Source organism: Lagopus leucura, unplaced genomic scaffold (genome assembly GCF_019238085.1).
Source record: "Lagopus leucura isolate 7727_CA_CO unplaced genomic scaffold, USGS_WTPT01 Super-Scaffold_100021, whole genome shotgun sequence".
NCBI lineage: Eukaryota > Metazoa > Chordata > Aves > Galliformes > Phasianidae > Lagopus > Lagopus leucura.
In genome coordinates, this window is record NW_024962274.1 from 159,607 (window position 1) to 171,219 (window position 11,613).

An 11,613-nucleotide genomic window follows, 5' to 3' on the forward strand; every position below is an offset into this window, starting at 1 on the left:
TATTGGACTTGGAATGCTAATGGTCACGGTCAGAACAGAATGTTTCAGATAAGAGAAAGCTGAAAGGGGTATTAACATTCTGTTTCTTCCTGAGAAGAACTCTGAGTTCTACCATGGTAGCTGAGAAATGCTCAGCTGTTGCACATTTAGCTTTTGGGACTGGGAAGAACATAAATACACTTGATGCCGTTCTCATTCAGAAAGGAACATGGACTGAAACACTGAAGGGTTTTGGATTGCTCAGGATTGAGAAAGGTAGAATCTATTTTTCAACAGCGTGGCAACACCCAGAGAAACCAGGAGGCAGATGGATTTTTATGCAGGGGTATGAAATGTGGAGGTTGGAGGCCCTGCGTGCAGCAGGGGGTTGGAGATTCATGATCCTTGAGCTCCCTTCCAACCCTGGCCGTTCTGTGATTCTGTGAGCTCAATTAGGAGTGACTGAAAGGAAAGGCCCAAAGATGTGCTATTATTTGTTTTTATTTTTATCTTAGGACATGCTTTGTGCTGAATGTTTTTTCTCCCACCTTTCTTCTGTGTGTCACTGAGCGCAGTGTGTGGTCAGCAGTAGCTGCAGAAATTCTGAAGAAGCTGCAGCATAGAAACCTACCGAACGAGAAGCCTCAATGTGGACAAAAAATACAGAAAGATTACAATTATTTGGAACAGTTGTCTTGCAAATATCCTGTTCAAACCTCGTAAAATGAAACAAATTGAATATCTTAATTTTTTTTTCTTTCCCCTTCTGTGTGACTACTTGCAGCCTACCCTGACTGCATCACCTCTGTGCAGAGTACCTTTCACATCAGCTCTGCCAGCAGAATATACGCAGTTGAAATGCACAAAGCAACTGCCTGTTACCCAACACAGCAGCAAGCAATGGTCAACCTGCTACTTAATGCTTACTGCCGTCCTTGAGGCACCACATGAGTGTTTGCTTAGCAGACAGCAGTTGGATGGGGACATATCGCCACGACTCTTCTTGCATCCAGCTGATTTCCACTGTTGTCTCCCAGTTCTTAGCTTTTTTTTCGTTCTTTTCCCATCAGTTTCTCTTATCATTTGGGCAAATAACCTGAAAAATTCACCTGTTGCTTGCTAAGGTAGGGCATGATGTAACTGTGTGTTATTCTTCCTTGCATGGTGAAGACGGAGTGGGAGTAAGCAGGTGAGGATCTGGGTTTTGTAGCAGATTACAAACTGAAACATGAATCAATATTTCAGAGTCATTAGAAAATGCTCATCTTTTTTAAAGGTGAAAGTTTTGCTTTAAAACTTTTTTAATCCTGAGAACTAATTTTCATGACGCTGGCTGTTTGTCTCATGTCCTGATTGACCTAAGGGCTGACGCTGGCAGTGTACTGAGAAGAAGTAATTCAGTTGTCTAATTCCTCTCTGCTTGGGTTTATAGGAAGGAGTGACCATGAATCCTTCAGTTACAACAACCAACCAAATAAAAGCCCTTAACCAGCTCACTCACGTCACAGTGACATGATGGTTGATGGTGATGGGTTAATGGTTGGACACCATGATCTTAGTGTCCTTTCCAACCTCAATGATCCTATGTTTTCCGTCTATATCTGGACAGAAACATGGGGAAGTAACCACCTGAAAGCACAGGTGTAGGAAATGCCTATGAAATTTCCATGAACTGAACTATGGGGCCGAAGTATGCAAAGCCATAGCTGTGTTTACAGAAGGGGAAACCTGAACAGAACAAGAAGCTATTTGATAGAAAGCTGGGAGTGATTTCAGACAAGACGTGTATTAAACATTTTCTGAATGGATTTGTAACAAAATGTATGTTTTTGTGATATACTGAACCAGTAGCAATCAGCTGTCTCTTTTTATGTTTTATTTTTCTCCCAGAGGCAGTGTGGGCTTGTGAGGCACCAGTGGCTTTCTGACAAGAAGTCACACTCTGTTCCTGTTTCTTTTTTAGCTCTTCCTCTGGGATCAGTCCTCCTTTTCACGATCAGAAGCAGCTGGCATATAAACCTCAGAGTGATCAAGAGACCTTGAAAGTTCTATGTTTGTGTTGCGAGACAATTCATTTGTCAATGAGTAACGCCACTGTAAACATCAGAATTGTAGGACAGGTGAGAAATCTGATGCAGATCAGGATGAACGGACGCGGATGGAAGTTCTTCTCTGAAAGAGTGGTGATGCACTGGCACAGGATGCCCAAGGAGGTGGTGGAGTCACTGTCCATGCAGGCATTCAAGGGACGTTTAGATTTTGCACTAAGGGACGTAGTGGGGAAACAGCAGTAGTACGTGGACGGATGGACTGAGTGATCTGAGAGGTCTCTTGGTGGTTCTGTGACAGAGTACCTTTTTCAAGCAGGATTAGAATCTTAGAATCGTTAAGGTTGGAAAAGACCTCCAAGATCATCTGGTCCAACCATCAACCCATCCCCAGTGCACTCACTCACGATACAGATTTATTCTGGGAAACAGAATGTTTTCACCTGTCAGAAGGACTTGAGGAGGACGGTGGAAGAGAAAGTTGTGTGTTTGGAAGATGTGCACGTGGATGTCGCAGAGGCTTTGTACTGAGAAACTGAGCACAGATATTTTCAGAACTAGTTGACATTTGACAGCAGGGAAATCTATAAGCTCTCAACAACTAAATGTCTTTTTTTTTTTCTTTTAAAAACATGCACAAATATGGAAAAACAAACAAAAGCAACAAACTGCACACAGGCAGGCACGCCAAAATCTCCAGTTTAGTATCCCAGCTCTCAGCTTGCACGTAGCCAGTGCTGTGAGTGACACCTCCAACCAAACCAATTGCTCAATGGGACGTTTCTGAATATCAGATGCAAGTCAGAATGAAGTGCCCGCCTTCTGGCATTGGTTGGATGTCAATGTGATGGCAGCTATTAGCATATTGCAGCATGGCAATGTATTAAGTATGCTCAGAGGTGGAAACACTCTTGTTGGAGAAATGTGGTAGGGAAGAAGGTTTGAATGTGACACAATTGATTCTCTTTGGAAGTGTTAAGTAGAACAACAGAGTCAGTTTAACAGATTAATAACAGCTTTCTCGGTGACAGACCAGTTTGGAGGTGTGACATGGTGACTGTGATGCTATTATCCCTGGTTTTGTTTCTGCTGGGTTTGCAGTTCCTGAGACTGCAATGGAGAAGTCGCCGGTTTCCTCCTGGCCCGATCCCGTTTCCCATCATTGGAAGCATGTGGTGGGTAAATTTTAGAGCTGACCATGGGAGCCTGAAAAAGGTACGTGTTTGTGGATGGGAGAGAAGGAGCAAAAGCTGTAACCAACGATGATGGCTGTCGATAGGCTGGTAATTGGTTATGAGAACTTCAAGTGGAGGAAAGAGGGTCATGGAAGTTAAATGTAGTGCCTAAAGGAGTCAAATAAAATCTACAGGCTCCTGATATAAATGAATGTTGGGATATGATGTCTTCAGGTTAAAGACAAATGGAGGATTTCAGCATGTTTGAACCTGTTTTTCCAACGTTCTGTATGTAAATGTGTAATTTTGAGTAGTTCTAGTTTTTTTGGATGAGGAAATGAAATGAGTTGAAAAATGTAACTGACATCGGACAGCTGAACTTTCATATGAAACCTAATGTGAGCTGTAAATACCCAGCCAGGAGCATTTCCACAGTCACTATTATCCCAAAGACAACCCTATGTGTTAAAAAGAGCAAGAGCAGCTGTTCTTTTGACCGTTCACATAGCTGTGAATAGTGGGATCCCAGGGCAGTGCCACAGCTTTACTCTCATGAATGTTCCCATCACAGAACAAAAGCATTTTCCCCTCTTCATTCCCTGAACCCCAGGGTAGCATCAAGTGGGAAGAGAAGACCCCATTGTGTGTGCAGTTTGGTTGATGTTTCTCCAATAGTTTTTTGGTTTGTTTGTTTTGTTTTGCATCAACTAATGTGCAGCTAGCAAAAACCTATGGGAACATCTGTACCCTGTGGCTGGGCCACAAACCTGTCGTGGTGCTGTATGGCTTCAAAGCGGTGAAAGATGGTCTCACCACCAACTCAGAGGATGTTTCTGGGCGGCTACAGACCCACTTGTTTAACAGATTTTCTTCTGGAAAAGGTGAGATGCATACATCTGCTGAAGGACTTTGTCTGCTGACAAGCTCTTAGTTCCCTGTTTACCCTTTCCATTTGCTCATGAGAAACAAAATAAAGCAATTCTGCAGCATTCCTCAGTTGTCTCCTCCATCCCACTATCACACGTGTGTTCCAGAATCTTACCAAAGCAGCAGTGTTTGTACTTGCTAATCTAATTTATCCATTATTGGTGTCTAAGTTCGTGCCTTGCTTTGAAATAATCCATCTGATGCCTTTCAATCCTTCATCTGGAGCTTGAGGAGCAGAGGCTGAAGTAATTTTTGAAGCTCTCAGTTGCTTGTTTACACAATGGCTGCAATGGAGAAAGCATGCACTGAGCTGTTGAACAAGAAGTGGCCCTTGGGGATGTCCCACAGCACTGGGGTTTTACATGCATTAGTGAGACTGCAGGTGCAATGTGTCCTTGTTTAGAAGTTTTTATTGTGCTATTGTTTACATCAGGCGCTGATGAATTTTGGTGGACAGAGGATAGAGTTCTGTATTTGAAACAGGAGTGGCTAAACTGGTTTCCACCAGCCTCGTATCCGTGCAAGCATAGGAGAACGAGAACAGGAAACCTGCAGACCTCTCCAATGGGCTCCTCAGAAAGGTCTCCAGGCTTTGAGCAGCTTAGTGCGAGGGACCATCGTATTTCCAGGTGGTAGAAAACTGAACGTACTGTCGGCTGAGGAAAGCTCTCTGCCACTCCTGCAGTGGTGACACAACATCTGTAGGGAGACAAGACTATGTTGGCAAACATAGCTTGCAAGCAAGTATCAACGTTACATGAATACTAACATGGCATCCAATTGGTTCTTGATGGCTGAAGGTATCCTGGTTTCAAATGGTCTCATCTGGAAAGATCAGAGACGTTTTGGAATTGCGACTCTCCGGAAACTGGGAATGGGGAATAAAGGGATGGAACGTGGGATACAAACCGAGGCCCGGCACCTGGTGGAGTTCTTCAGGAGCACAGATGGTACGGCACCGAGGTGGTCGGGAGCGCGGTCGTGGTTTTGACACGGCGTGTAGTTTGTGTAACACGGAGGGGAAAGGTTATTTTTGCTCCAGAAATAAATAGCACCGGGGATATCTGTGACAAAACCTCATTGTGAGCTTGCTTTCAGAATAGCAAAGCAGCTGGTGTTTTTGTGACCAACGCTTCTCTGTGTTTGCAGGAAGAGCTGTTAACCCTTCCTTCCCCATCGTTCACGTGGTCTCCAATGTGATCTGTGCTGTGGTGTTTGGGCATCGTTTCTCCCTGCAGGATGAGACTTTCCGCCAGCTGATGGAAGCATACAATGAGATTGTGGCTTTTGGGAACAGCTACGTTTACTATGTGAGAAAATGGCTCATTTAACATGCAAATTATTTAACTATTGAACACGATATTTATTGCGCTATGGGGTAATAGTAATTAGACAATTTTCACGCCATAATAATTATATCATTATATATTGTCAGAGTTATTGCAGTATTTAGTGCACATTAAATGCTGATTTTACAAAAAATACTGACCATGAATATGAATTGGATTTGAAGTGCTTTGGACGTGGCATTGTTCAACCGTTATATTAATAGTTTTTATTAGAATTTCCCAGGAAAGGAAAGTGCTTGGGATGTTGAAATTTCTGAATTCCATTTCTGAAACTGCTATTAGAAAGTTGAAAAGTGATATTCATTGTACTGGAGTAAAAGAGATTGTTTTTTTTTTCCTATATATTGAGGTAATATATATTAATATCGACTGTATCACCATTAATGCATGCAAAACAGACCTGTCTGCAAAACGGGATTCTTCTGTTGATGAATTAACAGGGCAGATATGAGTTGAGTTATGCAGCAAAGGTAGGAATCCAAGGTTGAAACTGACTCAGTAACTCATCACCAAAAATGTCTGCACTGTATTTCTGTATGGCCTTGCTTGTGTTGTATAACTTACAGCAGCTGTGTTGAATGCTTGCTCCACAGATATTTGAAGTTCTCCCATGGCCTTTAGGGCACCTCCCAGGACCCATACGAAAAATAGAATCTTGCTGTAATTTTATTCGTTCTTTCATAAGGCAGGAGATCAAAAGTCATAGGGAGAGATGCAGAGTGGATGAACCAAAAGATTTCATTGACTTTTACCTGGATCAGATGGAGAAAGTGAGTAATTTGTGCTGGAGTTGACACAGATGCTATCCCTATCGAATTCAAATACAAACCTTGAATAGCCAATAACCTGTTTCAGAAGTGTAAAATAGTACACTTGTTATTTTTGTACTCTGGGATCCTGAGGGCAGGGTGTGCAACAGGTGATTTTAAAGATGTAGATATTTAGCTGGATTCTGTGCTATTATTTCACCTTTCTCATTGACACCCGTAGACTAAAAATGTCCCAAATTCTACCTATGACGAAGAAAACATGTTACAGTCTGTTTTTGATCTCTTCCTGGGTGGCTCAGAGACCACCGCCACCACTCTACGTTGGGCACTGCTCTACATGGTGGCTTATCCAGACGTCCAAGGTGAGTCAGAGACACGGACATGGAGATGCGTGGATGTGGTACGGAGGGACATGGTTTAGTGGGGAATACTGGTGAGAGGCAGATGGTTGGATGGATGATCTTGGAGGCCTTTTCCAGCCTTGGTGATTCTGTGATTCTGTCTTTCAAGAAGATCAATTGTCTGTTCTACATAGTTATTTTATTTATTTTCTTTACGATCACCCTTTCAAGCTAGTCTAGAACCAAGCTTGAGTTTAACCTATTGCTCAGAAATTCTTGTTTAATTAACTTGCTCCCCTTCCTTTAACTATGAAGATCAATATATCTATTGAGCTTGATGATCTAACCACAGAACTTAAAATTTGGGAAATATCAGATTGTAGTCGAGTAGCACCTAAATAGTTGTATTTACATTTTAGGATATAAGAAGTATAATTTATTTACGTATTTTATTTTTTTCTGTTACTGCTAATAATCTGAAACTGAAAAGGCAGCCATTTCATGCAAAATTCTACATATACAGTTGTTGTGTTGGTTTTTTTTTTTTCCTTCCTAGAGAAAGTCCAAAAGGAGCTGGATGCTGTTCTGGGTTCTTCCCACCAAATCGACTACGAGGATCGGAAGAAACTGCCTTACACAAATGCTGTGATTCATGAGATCATCCGCTTTAGCAGCATTATTTTAATCACCATTCCTAGACAAGCAGTGAAGGATACAACCCTTTTGGGTTATCAGGTTCCGAAGGTATCCTGTCTGTCATCTTTGGCCACATCTTCCTGCACAGCACTGCTCTGTGCTCTCCCTTTGCCTTGACAATTAGGAGTTAAAATGTGCTGCTCGGTTTGCAGGGTGCACTGTTTTTCATTTCTAAATCTATCAAAGCTTGTCAGAATTGGGAAAATCATTTTGCTCGATTTAGGATAAGAAGGTGAATAACCTCATACCCTTCATTCTGTTGCATTTGCTAACAGGATGGAAAAGGAGGCATGAAGGGAATAAAGCAGGGAAATGTCTGAAGCTGATATATGGAGGTTTCTTTATTTTTTGAAGAAACAAACACACAAAACAACACTATAAAAACCCCAACAAAATAGGACTTAGTTTGTGACTAAGCATTTTTTCCCGATAAAAAACTTGTTCTATTCTAACCATGTGCCCAGCAGTGCCACAGACTCTATGTGGAATTCATTTGTGTCCTTTTGTTCTTGATGTTTGAGAAATCCAGAGGCAGAACTGAGCCTACAGCGTTTTCCTTGCAGGGTACCATCATCATGGCAAACATAGACTCAACTCTTTTTGACCCTGAGTATTGGGAGACCCCTCACCAGTTCAACCCTGGTCATTTCTTGGACAAGGATGGGAATTTTGTGATCCGAGAGGCGTTCCTAGCCTTCTCAGCAGGTAGGTGTGCTGATAACCAACCGAGTTAGACTCTGAGTGTGAAGCAGTAATATTTTCCTTGTGGAAGAAAAGCAAAACAAAGGGAGTGTAATGCCAGAAAGTGTAAGGTTCCAGCCTGGTCCGGGGACTGACTGCATTTCCCCTTCCCCTGCAGGTCATCGTGTGTGCCTGGGAGAGGTGATGGCCAAGATGGAGCTTTTCATCATCTTCTGCAGCCTGCTGCAGACATTCAAGTTCACCCCACCAGAAGGAGATAAGGAGATCAACCTGAGCTTTGTCTTTGGGAGCACGATGAAACCTCACCCATATAAACTCTGTGCAGTTCTTCGCTAGGTTGCAGCATATGGTAGATTTGGGGAAGAGGAACTCCCAGGGGTTTGCAAGTGTACTGATCTTTTCTGTACCTATTGTATTCCCCATTTCTAGATCAAGTTCAGCGTGAATCTGAACTGTTGTGTCACGTTTTTAGGAAGCTGGACCTGAAAAATATTCTGGTTTTCCTTTTCTTGGCATATGGAAAATCTATGTAAACTTTTTCTTATATATTAGAAATGAAATAAACACAGAAAATTATTAGTGTCTGGTCTTACTTCAAGGCTCAATAGGAATCCTAATGCGGGAAAGCAAACGTTAAAGCTAGGTCCTGAGGGATGCCTCCCATGCATTTCTATGCATTCATGCATATTTTCAAACTAAAAGAGAGGAGATTTAGACTGGATAGAAGAAAAAAAAAATGAGAGTGAGGGTGATGAGGCACTGGCACAGGTTGCCCAGAGAGGTGGTGGCCACCCAAGGTCAGGCTGGATGGGGCTCTGAGCACCTGATGGAGCTGTGGGTGTCCCTGTTCAGAGCAGGGGGTTGGAGCACATGGCATGTAAGGGTCTCTTCCAACTCAAACGGTCCTCTGATTCTCAATTCTAGAGTGGGATACAGAAACGCTTCCCAAAGGTGGTGGCTCTGAGCCCCTAGGATGGTTTCATGGAGGAAAAGAGTTGTCCAGGAATCTCTGAATGAGCTGTGCACCAGCTGCTGTGTCTACACAGGGCAGGGAATATTGCTGTAGTTTCTCAAGAGGCAAACTTCTTTTCATGAGCACAGAGGCTCAGAGCAGACCTCAGCACAGCACACGGCTTTCCAGTAGCTGAGCTAATGGCTATAAGCCAGAAGAGGGGAGATTTAGGTTGGATGTTAGGAAGAAACTGTTTACTCAGAGAGTGGTGAGGCTCTGCACAGGTTGCCCAGAGAAGTTGCAGAGGTGTTCAAGGTCAGTTCAGGCAGCTTGATGTGGTGGGCAGCAACCAGCCTGCAGCAAAGGCTTGGAACTGGATGACCCAACTATTCTATGAAAAGGAGGAAGTCAAAACTCCAGTGGGCAAAAGGAAATGCGCTAGATAAAGACCAAGCAGTAAGCTTGCTGGCACTGGAGGAACCTTTCACTTAGCAGTAATTTGTGCAATTTAACTTTGTGTTTTTAAATAGATCCTCAACCTGTGATGGTTGCTGTTTTGCAACAAACTTGAGTAAGGAATATTTTGTGCTTGCATGTTTCTCAGCTGCTGCATGTGATATATTAGGCAGTTTGTTCCTAATTTCCATCCCAAGTGCTATGGAGGTTTCATATCATTGTTAAAATACCCAGTACTTTTCTCCGCTGATACCCAGACTTGTGGTTCCCAAATTGTGGCTGTAATATCTGTCATTCTTACTGCAGAAGCAGGTCAGCACTGCAGTTTGATCCCATTGTGAGAGCTCATAACAAATCTTCCTGCCGCTTCTGTCCTGTCCAGGATCTTCCTCAACTGTGTGCTCTTCTAGAGCCTTTCTGCCAACATGATGGTACCACATCCCCCAAATCATGAACAAATGGATCTCAGTCAGCATGATTCTGTCTACAGAAGTGATTGCAACAATGCAGCAAGGTCAGCATGGAAGCAAAAGTCTTTCTCACCCTAAACCAACAGAACGAAGCCAAAAATTTTAAGCGTGTTCTTGACTTGTGCAAATCAATGTCCAAACAATTGTGACAACCTGAAGCACAAGGGAACAGTCTTAACTTTACGAAAGTACATAGTGGCAAGTAGCAAATGGCTTTCATAAACATTTAATCTCAGTATTTCAAAAAGGCTTACAGGCAGCTTTGAGCTGGTCAGCACACAAATCTATTTTTTTATGTATGTTCTACCCACCCACCCTGGTATTTTCAGTAACACCATAATCTTTAATAATGACTAGTTTGGCATTTTTACTTTGCTTGTATTCTTATTGTATTATTATGATATTTCTCAATTTACCAATTTGAATTTCTCAATTTCGTTTGTTGATGAAGGCTAATGCTTCCAAAGGAAAGTTGTGCTTGGCCAATGGGATGAATCTCTGCAGTGAAACGATCAGCATGATGGACAGGGAGACAGCAGTGAATGTGGCACCTCAGTAAGGACACTGATGCTGTCCCATATAAGATTGCCATTGATAAATTGTCGAGCTACAGGTTGGATGGGCAGACAGAGGAGTGAACAGAGAACTGGTTTAATGACGGGGCTCAGGGGGTGATGCTCAGTGATGTGAGGTCTGGGTGGGGGCCAGTGACTAGCAAAGTCCCACAGGGGTCACAGTGTTGCCAGCAGGTCAAGGTAAGTGATCCTTCCCTACTGTTCAGCACTGGTGAGGCCATGCCTGGAGCCCTGAGTCCAGTTCTGATCAAACGCCAGAGCAATGCAGAGTCAGCAACACCCAGGAAATTGCACGCTGTGTTCTTTGCAGAGAAAACTGGCGAAGGACAGCCGTTCTGTTTGGGGTGTCCTCCCAGCACAGCTGCTTCCATCACGACTTCCTCCACATGAGAAGACTTTGGGTAATGCTGCTTTTAGAGGCGGGAGTCGTTTGAGACAGAGAAAATGACAATGCTACAAGAAAGGAACTCCAAGTTGTCTCTGAAGTGGATAAGGTTGGCAAGTGTGCAGCTAAGCCATCTGGGTGACCTCCAGAGTGCCACGTGCCCCAGCTGGAGCCAGGTGAGCTTGACTTTAAGCTGGCGCTGCTCCTGGGAGAATGCTGAAGCAGCACCAAGCTGCACTGTCCTTGTGGCCTCCTCTGCATGAAGGAGCAGCAAAGCACAGCTCCCCAGTGGAGCTGCTTGATTGCAGGAGGGCACTTGTGAAAGAGGCTCGTGAAGATGTCTTCTTTATTTCTGCTGGAGGCAGTGGCTGAAGAAATTCCTTGTTCTGCTTGATCACCACAACCTCACAGCCTCACCTACCTGTGCAGCACCCCAGAAAGCTCTGTTGGTTTTCTCTGCTCTTGCAAGAGGTCCCTGATGAAACCAGCAGCTTTAGCAGGGATTTTTGTTACGTGGTCTCAGTGTGTAATTAGCTGCATTTGGTATCCCTTGAAGGACCAACACTTGCTGGATTTGTGGCTGTAATGTAATGGAGCAATGCCACGTGCATGAAAGCAACGTGTAATTCTCTGGGATCAGAAGGTAAAGGAAAGTGATAAAGAAGGAAGAACAGAAGTCTGCACATTTTCTTCTTGGGGAGGTACCAGCAGAACAAGATAAATGGATCTGCCCTCTCTTTACGTAGCAGTTTTTCAGAGACAAGCTCACCGTGTAAATCAGAAGGGAA

The 11,613-nt window shown here is 43.4% G+C and overlaps 1 protein-coding gene across 1 annotated transcript; it reads left to right on the forward strand.

Annotated features, from left to right (window-relative positions):
- Window positions 1–3,077: 3,077 nt before the first annotated feature.
- On the forward strand, window positions 3,078–8,323 carry LOC122183954 (cytochrome P450 2J2-like). The gene is made up of 9 exons (XM_042878442.1): window positions 3,078–3,242; window positions 3,921–4,083; window positions 4,930–5,079; window positions 5,279–5,439; window positions 6,072–6,248; window positions 6,469–6,610; window positions 7,146–7,333; window positions 7,849–7,990; window positions 8,145–8,323. Exons 1-9 carry the CDS (start codon window positions 3,078–3,080, stop codon window positions 8,321–8,323), a joined length of 1,467 nt encoding a protein of 488 aa, XP_042734376.1.
- The last annotated feature ends 3,290 nt before the right edge of the window (window positions 8,324–11,613 follow it).

Coding starts and splice junctions, on each gene's coding strand:
- LOC122183954 (XM_042878442.1), top strand. CDS start 3,078: ATGGTGACTGTGATGCTATTATCCCTGGTTTTGTTTCTGCTGGGTTTG. Junction 5,080..5,278: donor GTTCTTCAGGAGCACAGATG/GTACGGCACCGA, acceptor CTGTGTTTGCAG/GAAGAGCTGTTAACCCTTCC. Junction 7,334..7,848: donor TGGGTTATCAGGTTCCGAAG/GTATCCTGTCTG, acceptor TTTTCCTTGCAG/GGTACCATCATCATGGCAAA.